Source organism: Heterodontus francisci, chromosome 34 (genome assembly GCF_036365525.1).
Source record: "Heterodontus francisci isolate sHetFra1 chromosome 34, sHetFra1.hap1, whole genome shotgun sequence".
Taxonomy (NCBI): Eukaryota; Metazoa; Chordata; class Chondrichthyes; order Heterodontiformes; family Heterodontidae; genus Heterodontus; species Heterodontus francisci.
Window position 1 is genome coordinate 45,276,426 of NC_090404.1, and position 13,066 is coordinate 45,289,491.

The 13,066-nt window shown below is 44.5% G+C and overlaps 1 protein-coding gene across 4 annotated transcripts; it reads left to right on the plus strand.

Moving 5' to 3' along the window:
* Window positions 1-3,231: 3,231 nt before the first annotated feature.
* On the plus strand, window positions 3,232-12,569 carry LOC137349433 (zinc finger protein 229-like). Of its 4 annotated transcripts, XR_010969399.1 has the most exons (4): window positions 3,240-3,318; window positions 3,831-4,157; window positions 5,836-7,867; window positions 10,800-12,569. XR_010969399.1 is itself a non-coding variant. In XM_068014954.1 (3 exons), exon 3 carries the CDS (start codon window positions 6,228-6,230, stop codon window positions 7,344-7,346), a length of 1,119 nt encoding a protein of 372 aa, XP_067871055.1. In that variant the 5' UTR covers window positions 3,240-3,318; window positions 3,831-4,157; window positions 5,836-6,227; the 3' UTR covers window positions 7,347-12,569. The 4 variants fall into 4 exon arrangements, 3 of the variants coding, with proteins under 3 accessions (XP_067871056.1, XP_067871055.1, XP_067871057.1); XM_068014954.1 differs by having other exon boundaries at window positions 5,836-12,569; XM_068014956.1 differs by having other exon boundaries at window positions 3,244-3,318; window positions 3,956-4,157; window positions 5,836-12,569.
* The last annotated feature ends 497 nt before the right edge of the window (window positions 12,570-13,066 follow it).

The following is a 13,066-nucleotide window of genomic DNA, read 5'->3' on the forward strand; positions in this document are numbered from 1 at the left end:
CATCAACACAAGTGAAACTCGGGAGAGATGGGAAGCAGGATCCGGGTTCATTATCAGCTGTACAACATTATACACCGAGTCTAAATCTCCCTCGTTGAGGTACTGATACAGAAGGACAGAACTGACAGATAGGAATAAACAGAGGAAGAGAAAATCACAGAGAGCATTGATCGGAACTGAGAGCAGAATGCAGAGCTACTGATAGATTGACAGATACAGCTCTGGAAAAGATGGATCGATAGATAAAGAGAGATGAGATTATAAAAAAGAACTTGCAGAAATATAGAGACATAGATATAAAGGATGTCGAGAGACAGTGATACACAGAATGGGATATAAAGAAATATATTGAGATATAAGGAAAGACATGGAGAGGCTCTCCCCCTCCGCCTTGTTGGAAAAATATCTCAACCCCCCACCCCCAAAACACAAGACTTTTTTTTTATATAGGTAAGAATGAGTGACACAGAGAAACATATATTTTTATCATTATTACCCTCTGGAGGAAGCTCTTGTCCAATGATTCCTCTTGCCAAAACACATACACTCTCTCTCTGCACCGATATGTTGCAGCTTCTAAAAATCTCCTGGAGAGAGAAATGAAACATTGATGAGAACAAAGCAAAGCCTTTTTAAAATAAAAGACACATCAATAGCCCAGGGCTCCTTTTCTCTGTCACTCACTAACATTGACAATCTCTGCATCATTTACACATCCCTCACAATAAGCCCAGAGACTGTGAAGTGGGAACAGATTTAAAATGTGAGAGGGACTATTAGGTGCTGAGATCTTGTCCATTGTCATGTTAATCTAGGTCGCAGGGCTGCTTTGAACAGAGACATTCCAGGGAGCTGTTTTTTGATGATCTGTGAACTTATTCCTACAAGGTCATTGTTGAGAACATTTGCTGCATCTTTCAGCTAATCTACAGGAGGACTGTGACATGACCAGGCCCCAGTCTGTCCAGAAGCTGCTTTAAAACTGCCATTAAGGTGCTAATTCCTTATCATTGTCCCAAGATTTATCTTTACACATCAGACCTTTGGCAAGGGTGCGAGAAGTGAGTGGGGAGGGTGGTTTTATACACAGGCTGGGAGCTGGGCAGTCACTAAACACTGGAATAAAAGCAAAATACTGCGGATGCTGGAAATCTGAAATAAAAACAAGAAATGCTGGAACCACTCAGCAGGTCTGGCAGCATCTGTGGAAAGAGAAGCAGAGTTAACGTTTCGGGTCAGTGACACTGATGCTGCCAGACCTGCTGAGTGGTTCCAGAATTTCTTGTTTTTATTTTATATTATATTATTCTTTTTTCTTTTGGGCCTCCTTATCTCGAGAGGCAATGGATACGTGCCTGGAGGTGGTCAGTGGTTTGTGAAGCAGCGCCTGGAGTGTCTATGAAGGCCAATTCTCGAGTGACAGGCTCTTCCACAGGTGCTGCAGAGAAATTTGTTTGTCGGGGCTGTTGCAAAGTTGGCTCTCCCCTTGCGCCTCTGTCTTTTTTCCTGCCAACTACTAAGTCTCTTCGACTCGCCACATTTTAGCCCTGTCTTTATGGCTGCCCGCCAGCTCTGGCGAACGCTGGCAACTGACTCCCACGACTTGTGATCAATGTCACAGGATTTCATGTCGCGTTTGCAGACGTCTTTATAGCGGAGACATGGACGGCCGGTGGGTCTGATACCAGTGGCGAGCTCGCTGTACAATGTGTCTTTGGGGATCCTGCCATCTTCCATGCGGCTCACATGGCCAAGCCATCTCAAGCGCCGCTGACTCAGTAATGTGTACAAGCTGGGGATGTTGGCCGCCTCGAGGACTTCTGTGTTGGAGATACGGTCCTGCCACCTGATGCCAAGTTTTCTCCGGAGGCAGCGAAGATGGAATGAATTGAGACGTCGCTCTTGGCTGACATATGTTGTCCAGGCCTCGCTGCCATAGAGCAAGGTACTGAGGACACAGGCCTGATACACTCGGACTTTTGTGTTCCGTGTCAGTGCGCCATTTTCCCACACTCTCTTGGCCAGTCTGGACATAGCAGTGGAAGCCTTACCCATGTGCTTGTTGATTTCTGCATCTAGAGACAGGTTACTGGTGATAGATGAGCCTAGGTAGGTGAACTCTTGAACCACTTCCAGAGCGTGGTCGCCAATATTGATGGATGGAGCATTATATTATATTATATACTAAACACTGGAGACCCCCAGAGTCTGTCTCTCTCCCTGTGTGTTTACCTGTCATTTCAATCTCTTTCTCTCCCTCTATTTCTCTCTGTGTCTCACCATCTGTTTATGCCTCATTGTAAAAACACAATCACTGGTGATACCCCATCCCTCTTTTGTTCACTGTCTCCATACCCACTCAGCCCAGGATTGGTGTTTTGTACATTCAGAGTTACAGTGGGGAGAAAAAGCTGCTGATTCTTTTGGGAGACCTTTTAAAATTACCATCACAGAATTTATTGTTTTCAAATCAAACATTCTGGAAGTTGCAATAAAAACAGGAAGTGCTGGAAAAACTCAGCAGGTCTGGCAGCATCTGTGGAGAGAGATAAAAACAAGAAATGCTGGAACCACTCAGCAGGTCTGGCAGCATCTGTGGAGAGAGAAGCAGAGTTAACGTTTCAGGTCAGTGAGCTTTCATGATGAAAGATGAAGGAGATATTTCATAACAGTCAGCAAAGGTACATTCCAGAGAGAAAGAAAGACTCTCTGAGAAGGATGCACCATCTGTGGCTAAATAAGGAAGTTAAGGATAGTAACAAATTGAAAGAAAACACCAGTAAAAATGATTGAGACTGCACACACCCCTGAACCTCTCATTGCTCGAGATTTATCCCATTGATGAAACAATCGCCCTATTTATGGGAAGTGTAAAAAGTAGAGTTAATCTCTCTTTCTCTCCCCATCTTCTCTTCTATCCGCCTGTCTTTTTCCCCATCTCTTTGTCTCTGTCCTTCTGTCTTTCACTTTGTCTCATTTTCTGTCTCTCATTCTCTCTCACTGTATGTATTTCTCAATCTCTCTCTTCTTTCCCTCTCTTTCACTTTCTCACACTCTCTGTCTTCCTCTCTCTCTCTAACTCAGCCTCACTCTTTATTCCACTGTCATTGATTCTCCAATTCAGACTGAGTCGCTGGAGCTGTCCCCCTGTCCCGCCCCCTTCTTCCCATTGGTCCTGAGGTGACGTCAATCACCCGGACATTGTGAGCTGCGGGTCAGAGGTCAAGCGCCGAGTACGCAGGCGCATTGCGGCCCAGTGTTTGGAGACAGTGCGAGTGATGGCGGTGGAGAGACGGTTCTGAGTCGCTTCGGTTACCGGTGAGGGGCGGCGGGAGAGCCGGCGAGGGCGGGGATGAAAGTATATGTCAGCAGATATATCCACAAAGACTCCCCTTGGACTGGGCCACACCTGGGCAGGGCTGGCTCAAGGTGCAGGAAGCTGCTGGACTGAGCTGTGGACTGGGAGGAGTGGGAGGTTTGACTGACGGGCCTGGGGAGGGGGATATCAGGGCAGGTACACACACTGCTCCCCCTTTTCCTCCTGGGATCTTTTACTGGAGTTGTGTTGCTGAGTGTTTCTAAACTCTGTCTCCCTATCCCGGTAATGTCGGTGGATTGTAGCTTGCTGTGAGTGTTGGACTATATTGCCCCATTCTTCCTACTCCTTCTCCGAGTTCCAGGCTTCAGGCTCTGACGGCTCAATGTGCCTGAAACATTAACTCTGTTTCTCTGACCACAGATGCTGCCCGACCTGCTGAGTATTTCCAGCATTTTTTCCTTTTATTTTAGATTTCCAGCATTTGCAGTATTTTGCTTTTGTTTTATTGCAGGAGTTACTCACAGAACTGAGTCGAGAAACACAGACAGACCAATTAAGAGCCGGTTTGGATCAGGGTGGGTGTTGGATGTGGAAGTCGGTCCCTCACCTGTGTCGGTTTTCTTTCTGTTGAATCAGTTTGATCTGGAGTGGAGATGGAGGAGCAGCTGCTGGATTTAACACCGAATCCTCTTGAGCCCAGTCGGGCCGAACAATTTTCAATGTGATAAAAGCAAAATACTGCAGATGCTGGAAATCTGAAATAAAACCAAAAAAATGCTGGAAATACTTCGTAGGTCTGGCAGCATATGTGGAGAGAGAAGCAAAGTTAATGTTTCAGGTCAGTGACCTTTCATCAGAAATGTGATACTGTCAGGGGAGGTAGATTGCAGGGGAGATGAGATTGCGAAATGGACACCAACCACTCAATGTAAAAATCTGTTGTTTTAGGAATAAGTATTTCTGCAGAGGCTTTTAAACCATTTTACATCTGCACATGTTATTTCATTCCTGCAATATTGGCGTCACTAGCCAGACCAGCATATATTACCAATCCCCAGTTGCCCATTGAGAAGGTGATTGTGGGCCTTCTTGAACCACTGCAGTCTGTGTGGTGAAGGTGCTCCCACAATGGTGTTAGGGAAGGAGTGACAGGATTTTCACCCAGTGATGATGAAGGAATGGTGATAAATGTCCAAGTTAACATCAACTTGTATTTATATCGCGTCTTTAATGTAATAAAATGTTCCAAGGTGTTTCACAGGAGTGTTTATAAAGTAACATTTAACACTGAACCAGATAAGGAGATATTAGAGCAGATGACTAAAAGCTTGATCAGAGAGGTGGGTTTTAAGAAGTGTCTGAAGTACGGAAGGTGAGATAGAGAGGCGGAGAGGATTAGGGAGGGATTTCCAAAGCTTAAGACCTTGGCGGCTGAAGGCACAGCCACCAGTGGGGGAGCAATGAAAACCGGGGATGCTCAAGATTCCAGAATTAGATGAGCTCTGATCTCTCGGAGGGTTGTGGGTCTGGAGGAGATTATAGAGATAGTGAGGGGTGAGCGCATGGAGGGATTTGGAACCAAGGATGAGGATTTTAAAAATTGAGGTGCTGCTTAACTGGGAGCCTGTGTAGGTCAGTGAGCACAGTGGTGATGGGTGAAGAGGACATGGTTCGAGTAAGGACACAGGCAGCAGAGTTTTGGATCATCTCAAGTTTACGGAGGGTAGAATGTGGGAGGCCGGCCAGGAGTGTGTTAGAATAGTCAAGTTGAGAGGTAACAAATACATGGATGTTAGTTTCAGAGGCAGATGAGATGAGGCAGTGGCGAGGTCTGGTGATACTGAGGTGGAAATAGGTGGTCTGAGCAACGGCACCGATATGCAGTCGGAAGCTCATCTCAGGGTCAAATATGACACCAAGGTTATGAATAGTCTGCTTTAGCCTCAGAAAGTTGCCAGGGAGAGGGATTGAGTTGTTGGCTGGGGAGTGGAGTTTGTATCAGGAACTGAAGACAATGGCTTCAGATTCCCAATATTTAATTGGAAGAAATTTTTGTTCATCCAGTACTGGATGTCAGACAAGTCAGGATGGTGTGTGACTTGGAGGGGAACTTGGAGGTGATGGTGTTCACATACACCTGCTACCCCGGTCCTTTTACATGATGGAAGTTGAGGGTTTGGGAGGTTCTGTCAAAGTTCTGGTCGAGTTGTCGATGCATAAAATTTCTCTCTTCTTCCTGCCTCTCCCAGCTCACCCTGATTCACTTGCTTCCCTCTCTCGTCCCATTGAGGGCAGAGTCTTGTGTAGGTCCAGACTGGGTGGCAGGTTCCCTTCCCTGAAGGACGTTAGTGAACCAGTTGGGGTTGCAAGTCAATCCAGCAACTTTCATGGTCACTTTTTCCTCGTGCCAGCCCCATAAATTACCAGATTCATTCAGCTCCATTTCCCAACCTGCCTTTGTGTTTTTGTGGGTTCTCGCTAACATTCTTTTTTTCTGTTTTAAATCAATTTCGCAGGGTTTCAGAAGGGGAGGAATTGCAGTCGTGAAATGCAAATCAAACGTCAGATCAGGATCTGAAGGAGTCGCCCAATTTATCGTAACCCAAATATCACTGGATTTTGAATGTGGAAGGAAAAAGCAGCGATCACAGTGGGGAGAAACTGTACACATGTTCTGTGTGTGGACGAGGTTTCAGCCAATCATTTGGCCTGTTGAAACACAAATGCATTCACACTAGGAAGAAACCATGTAAATATGGGGACTGTGGAAAGTGTTTGAATTATCCAGTAGAGCTGGAAACATTTCACACAATCGTTCTACCTGCTGACACATCAGCGAGTTCACACTGATGAGAGACTTTTTAAATGTCCATTCTGTGAGAATTGCTCGAAACGTTCTGCTGCACTGATGTCCCAGCAACGTGATCACACTGACGAGAGACCATTCAGGTGTTTTCACTGCGGGACTGGGTTCAAGAAATCATGTGAACTCACTGTACACCAGCGAATTCACACTGGGGAGAGGCCGTTCATCTGCTCAGAGTGTGGAAAGGGCTTTGCTACTTCATCCCACCTGCGCTCCCACCAGCGAGTTCACACTGGGGAGAGGCCATTCACCTGCTCCGTGTGTGGGAAGGGATTCACTACTTCATCTATCCTGCTGAGACACCAGCGAGTTCACACTGGGGAGAGGCCGTTCACCTGCTCAGAGTGTGGGAAGAGATTCCTTCGGTCATCCAACCTGCATTTACACCAGCGAGTTCACACCGGGGAGAGACCGTTCACCTGCTCAGAGTGTGGGAAGGGCTTTGCTACTTCATCCATCCTGCTGAGACACCAGCAATTTCACAGTGGGGAGAGGCCGTTAACTTGCTCCGTTTGTGGGAAGGGATTCGCTGCCTCATCCGACCTGCTGATACACCAGCGAGTTCACACTGGTGAGAGACCGTTCACCTGCTCGGAGTGTGGGCACAGATTCATTCGGTCATCCCACCTGCTGAGACACCAGCAGGTTCACAGTGGGGAGAGGCCGTTCACCTGCTCTGTGTGTGCGAAGGAATTCACGACTTCATCCTATCTGCTGAGACACCAGCGAGTTCACACTGGGGAGAGGCAGTTCGCCTGCTCAGAGTGTGGGAAGAGATTTGCTACTTCATCCTCCCTGCTGACACACCAGCGAGTTCACACAGGGGAGAGACCGTTCACCTGCTCAGCGTGTGGGAAGGGATTCACTCGGTCATCTCACCTGCTGATACACCAGCGCGTTCACACAGGGGAGAGACCGTTCACCTGCTCAGAGTGTGGGAAGGGATACACTACTTCATCCGACCTGCTGACACACCAGCGAGTTCACACTGGGGAGAGGCCGTTCACCTGCTCAGTGTGTGGGAAGCAATTTATACGGTCATCCCACCTGCTGAGACACCAGCGAGTTCACACTGGGGAGAGGCCGTTCACCTGCTCAGAGTGTGGGAAGGGATTCACTCGGTCATCCAACCTGCTGACACACCAGCGAGTTCACAAGTAACTCAGGGATGAGAAGTTTCAGCCAAATATGGATTTTCAGAAATACACCATTGGCTTCTCCCTTTCCAATCTTAACCACTGAGAGTTCTGATTTTTTATAATGCCGGACACCCACAAAGCTGTTTTTAAGTCATCTTTATTTTTTATTTTTTTTAGATTTTTGAGATACAGCACTGAAACAGACCCTTCAGCCCACCGAGTCTGTGCCGACCATTAACCACCCATTTATACTAATCCTACATTCCTACCACATCCTCACCTGTCCCTATATTCCCCGCCCACCTACCTATATTAGGGGCAATTTATAATGGCCAATTTACCTATCAACCCGCAAGTCTTTTGGCTGTGGGAGGAAACCGGAGCACCCGGAGGAAACCCACGCAGGCACAGGGAGAACTTGCAAACTCCACACAGGCAGTACCCAGAATTGGACCCGGGTCGCTGGAGCTGTGAGGCTGCGGTGCTAACCACTGTGCCGCCACTGTTCTTACGCTTCGGTGGAAATGAACGTCAAACAGGAAAGTAAGTGGGTGGAACTGCATACTCCTTCACAACTTCAGTGCATCAGTCTTCTGTAAATGGCTAAAAAGGAGGCGTGTGCATACACAGACCTGTCGTGGGGAGGATGTTAGAATTGATCATTAAGGAGGCTGGAACCGGGCACAGTGAAAACTCAGGGTAATCGGGAATAGTCAACATGGTTTTGTGAAAGGGAAATCGTATTTAACCAATTTATTGGAATTGTTTGAAAGAGTGACATGCGCTGTGAATAAAGGGGAGCTCGTTGACCTACTGTACTTGGATTTCCAGAAGGCATTTGAGAAGGAGCCACATAAAAGGTTATTGCACAAAGTAGAAACTCATGGTGTAGGGGGTAACATATTAGCATGAATAGAAGATTAGCTGGCTGTCAGAAAACAGAGTATGCATAAATGGGTCCTTTTCTGAGTGGCAGGATGTGACAAGTGGAGTCCCGCAGGGGGTCTGTCCTGAGGCCTCAACATTTTACAATTTATATCCATGATTTAGATGAGGGGAGCGTTGGCCTGGTAGTTAAATTTGCAGATGACACAAAGTTAGGTAGGAAAGTATGTTGTGAAGAGGACATGAGTTTGCAGACTGATTATAGATAGGTTGAGTGAGTGGGTAAAATCTGGCAGATGATGGAGTATAATGTGGGAAAATGTAAAGTTGTTGTCTTTGGCAGGAAGAATAAAAAAGCAGAGTATTACTTAAACGGAGAACGACTGCAGAATTCCAAGGTGCAAAGGGATCTAGGTATTCCAGTGCATGAGTCACAAAAAGTAATAAAGAAGGCTCATGGAATGCTATCGTTTATTATGATAGGAATTGAAAATAAAAGTAAGGATGTTATGCTTCAGTTATACAGGACATTGGTGAGACCGCAGAATACTGTGTGCTGTTTTGGTCTCCTTATTTAAGGATGGATCTAAATGTGTTGGAGGTGGTTCACAGGAGGTTTACAAGATTGATACCTGGAATTCTCGGGATCACTTATGAGAAAAGGTTGGACAGACTGGGCTTGTTTTTACTAGAGTTTAGAAGAGTGAGGAGAGACTTGATTGAAGTATATAAATCCTGAATAGTCTTAACAAGGTGGATGTGGAAAGGTTGTTTCCTCTTGTGGGTGAGTCCAGAACTAGGGGGCACTGTTTTAAAATTGGGCGTCACCCTTTTAGGACAGAGATGAGGAGAATTTTTTTCTCTGAGGGTTGTGCAACTTTGAAACTCTCTGCCTCAGAAGGTGGTTGGAGGCCTGTTCATGGAATATTTTTAAGGCAGAGGTAGATAGATTCTTGGAAATACTCGGTAGGTCTGGCAGCATTTGTGGAGAGAGAAACAGAGTTAACGTTTCAGATCTGTGACTTTTCATCAGAACACCGGCGAAAGGTCACAGACCTGAAACGTTACATACGAATTAGGAGCAGGAATGGGCCACTTGGCCCTTCAATCCTGCTGCGCCATTCAATAAGATCATGTCTGAACTGATTACTCCACATTTCCACCTACCCCTGATAACCTTCCACCCCCTTGCTTTTCAAGAATCTATCTACCTCTGCCTTAAAAATATTCAAGGACTCTGCTTCCACCGCCTTTTGAAGAAGAGAATTCCAAAGATTTACGACCCTCTGAGAGAAAAACTTTCTGCTAATCTCGGTTTAAATGAGCGACCCGTTATTTTTAAACAAGGTCCCCTAGTTCTAGATTCTCCCACAAGGGGAAACATCCTTTCCACATCCACCCTGTCAAGACCCCTCAGGATCTTGTATGTTTCCATTAAATCATCTCTTACTCTTCTAAATTCCAGTGGATACAAGCCTAGCCTGTCCAATAAGACAACCCGCCCATTCGAGTCATTAGTCTAATAAGCCTCTGTACTGCCTTCAACGCATTTACATCCTTCCTTAAATAAGGAGACCAGTACTGTACACGCTACTCCAGATGTGGTCTCACCAATGCCCTGTATAGCTGAAGCATAACCTCCTACTTTTGTATTCAATAGCCCTCACGATAAACAATAACATTTTATTATCTTTCCTAATTATATGCTGAACCTGCATTTTAATCTTTTGTGATTCATGCACCAGGACACCCAGATCCCTCTGCATCTCAGAGCTCTGCAATCTCTCACCAATTAGATCATATGCTTTTTTATTCTTCCCGCCAAAGAGGACAATTTCCCACTTTCCCACATTATACTCCATTTGCCAGGCCTTTGCCCACTCACTAAACCTATCTATATCCCTTTGTAGCCTCCTTGTGTCCTGTTCAGAAGTTACTTTCTTACCTATCTTTGTGTCATCAGCAAATTTAGCAACCATACCTTTGGTCCCTTCATCTAAGTCATTTATATAAATTGTAAAAAGTTAAGGCCCCAGCACAGATCCCTGTGGCACACCACTCGTTACATCTTACCAACCAGAAAATGACCCATTTATGCCTACTCTCTGTTTCCTATTCGCTAGCCAATCTTCTATCCATGCCAATATGTTACCCCCTACACCATGAGCTTTTATTTTCTGCAATAACCTTTGATGTGGCACCTTATCAAATGCCTTCTGGAAATCAAGTACAATATATCCACTGGTTCCCCTTTATCCATAGCACATGTACCTCCCTCAAAGAACTGAAGACTAAATAGACTGATTTTTGTTTTGACACGGATTCATGGAATTATAGCACTGTTATTGAAGCAGACTGGTTGGGTAATGGTAATTTTATCCAATTTTCCATTGGTTAAACATGATTTCCCTTTTACAAAACCATGTTGACTCTGCCTGATTACCTTGAATTTTTCTACATGCCTTGCTATAATGTCTTTAATAATAGCTTCTAACATTTTCCCGAAGACAGATGTTAAACTAACTGGCCTGTAGTTTCCTGCTTTCTGTCTCCCTCCCTTTTTGAATAAACTCTGTTTCTCTTTCCACAGATGCTGCCTGACCAATAGGAATTTGAAACTTGCTTCCATTTACACAGCAGTGTGTGTCTGAAATAATTTCTGACACAAACTGGTTACTGAATGTGAATATCCTGCAGTGAGCATAAACTGTATAAACTTAATATGTCGTGTGCTTTGCAGCAACTGAAGTGATCTGGAATTTCCACTTATCGGTTTTCTCAGGTGTTTGGCTGAATTCCATTCATTGTTCATCTCCATTTTCACTGTCTACTGACCCAGTCACACTGTAAACCTGGAGTCAGTGTGAAGCTGTCTTTTACACCATAGTGATGGAAGGCAAGGAGTATAACTCTGGCCATCTTTCTACAATGTGTGTTTGGCATTGCTTAAGATTATCTGGAAAAGACTGTCCTGCACCACAAGTGCTGTGTATTGGCTACAGTGAAACTATCCTGTGAGCTCTCTGCAGTCACTATAAATGGTGACTGGGCTACTGAGACTGATGGCACTGTACTCTGTACATGTATGAACATGTATATACAGAGTGCTGCCTTTCTCCAAGCCAACACAATAGTTATGATTTTCAGCTCACCTTGCTGCTAAATGTCAGCCGTCCCTCGATTCGAAGATGACGTCTATTCAAGGTCACGAGTTTCTGCCATGGGTCTTCAGGTCACTGAACAAGCTGATTCATGACCTGCAGATCTTTGGGCACATGGGGCAGGACATCCCACCAGGTAGTGGGACTCGGAGTGCAGTATTTGTTTCTTCGAGGTACAGCACTCGTCTCATTACTTTTCCACTGTCACTTGCAAGATCTGGTACAATTTTTATGTTGCAGAATATTTGGACCATTTGAAGAGGAAAACCATATTTTTAACCAGTTTTCATTCAGATAATGATGAGATCTGCACCGCAAACACGATTATTTTTGGTTAGATTCTTTATAATGTGACTAATTATATGACAAAATCTACCATGAGTCATGATATTTAAAAACATGCATTTTATCAACAGAGACACCACATTTGCTAAAGTTTTGTGCTTGGAGGTAAATAATTATCCAAAAGAAAATTGGATCAGGAGTATCACATGCTCCTAACAGAATGTATGTGATATTCCTGTCCATTTAAGTTAATGAACAGTAAATTGGACAGGCTGTATAACTGGTATACAATCCTCCCTACCTGGTTTTACTTTCTGCATCCTTCAGGTGATTATGTCACAGCACAACATAAGAAAAATGACCCTGCTTATGTTCAAGTTTCTGGATAGTCAATGTCTCAAAAATGTTTACTTTTTATTAATTTATATACCTACTGATTTGTGCACTTCACTTACCAAGGTACCAGAATGTGCCATCTGGTATGCTTATATATATATATATGCTATAAATAGACAGAAGCAGGATATTGAGAACATGAAACTCTGTAAAACCAATTATCAGCTGTCAGGTAAGTCTCATGAAATTGTATTCTGAGTGCAGTGCAATTTTATTCATTACAGATGCAAGATTGTACAAAATTACCATTACCCAACCAGTCTGCTTCAATAACAGTGTTATAATTACATGAGTCCGTGTCAAAAAAAAAATCAGTCTGTTTAGTCTTCAGGTATTAATTTTCAGACCTTTTGATCTTTGGCCACTCTCTCCCCTGCATTTGTTACTTGTTTTTGTGAGATACTCTCCCTATTAGTGCTCAACTGTTGGCTAACTCTGATTACATTTATATGTGTTTATACGTGTCTATAAAGTGTCTGTGTGCCCAGATTTAACTAAGTTGTGAAATAAATGATGTTTTGGGCATGACTTGTAGTCTGGTATCTTGGTGATTTGTCAAGAAAGATTTAATTCACTCACTCAGCAGCTCGAGAGGAACCAGACTGAGGTTTAATGAACATAAGAAATAGGAGCTCTGCCATTCACCAAGATCCTGGATCCCTTAATTCCCTTAGTACCCAAAAATCTATCATCGTCTGTCCTAAATATGCTCAATGTGAATGTCCACAGATCCCTGTAGGTAGCAGGACAGGTTGATAAGGTGGTTAAGAAGGCATATGGAATCCTTTCCTTTATTAGCTGAGGGAAAGAATATAAGAGCAGAGAGGATATGCTGGAACTGTGTAACTCATTGGTTAGGCCACAACTTGAGAACTGTGTGCAGTTCTGGTCACCTCATTACAGAAAGGATGTAATTGCACTAGAGAGGATACAGAGGACATTTACGAGGATATTGCCAGTACTGGAAAAATGCAGCTATGAGGAAAGATTGGATAGGCTGGGGTTGTTCTCCTTG

Coding starts and splice junctions, on each gene's coding strand:
- LOC137349433 (XM_068014955.1), top strand. CDS start 6,228: ATGTCCCAGCAACGTGATCACACTGACGAGAGACCATTCAGGTGTTTT.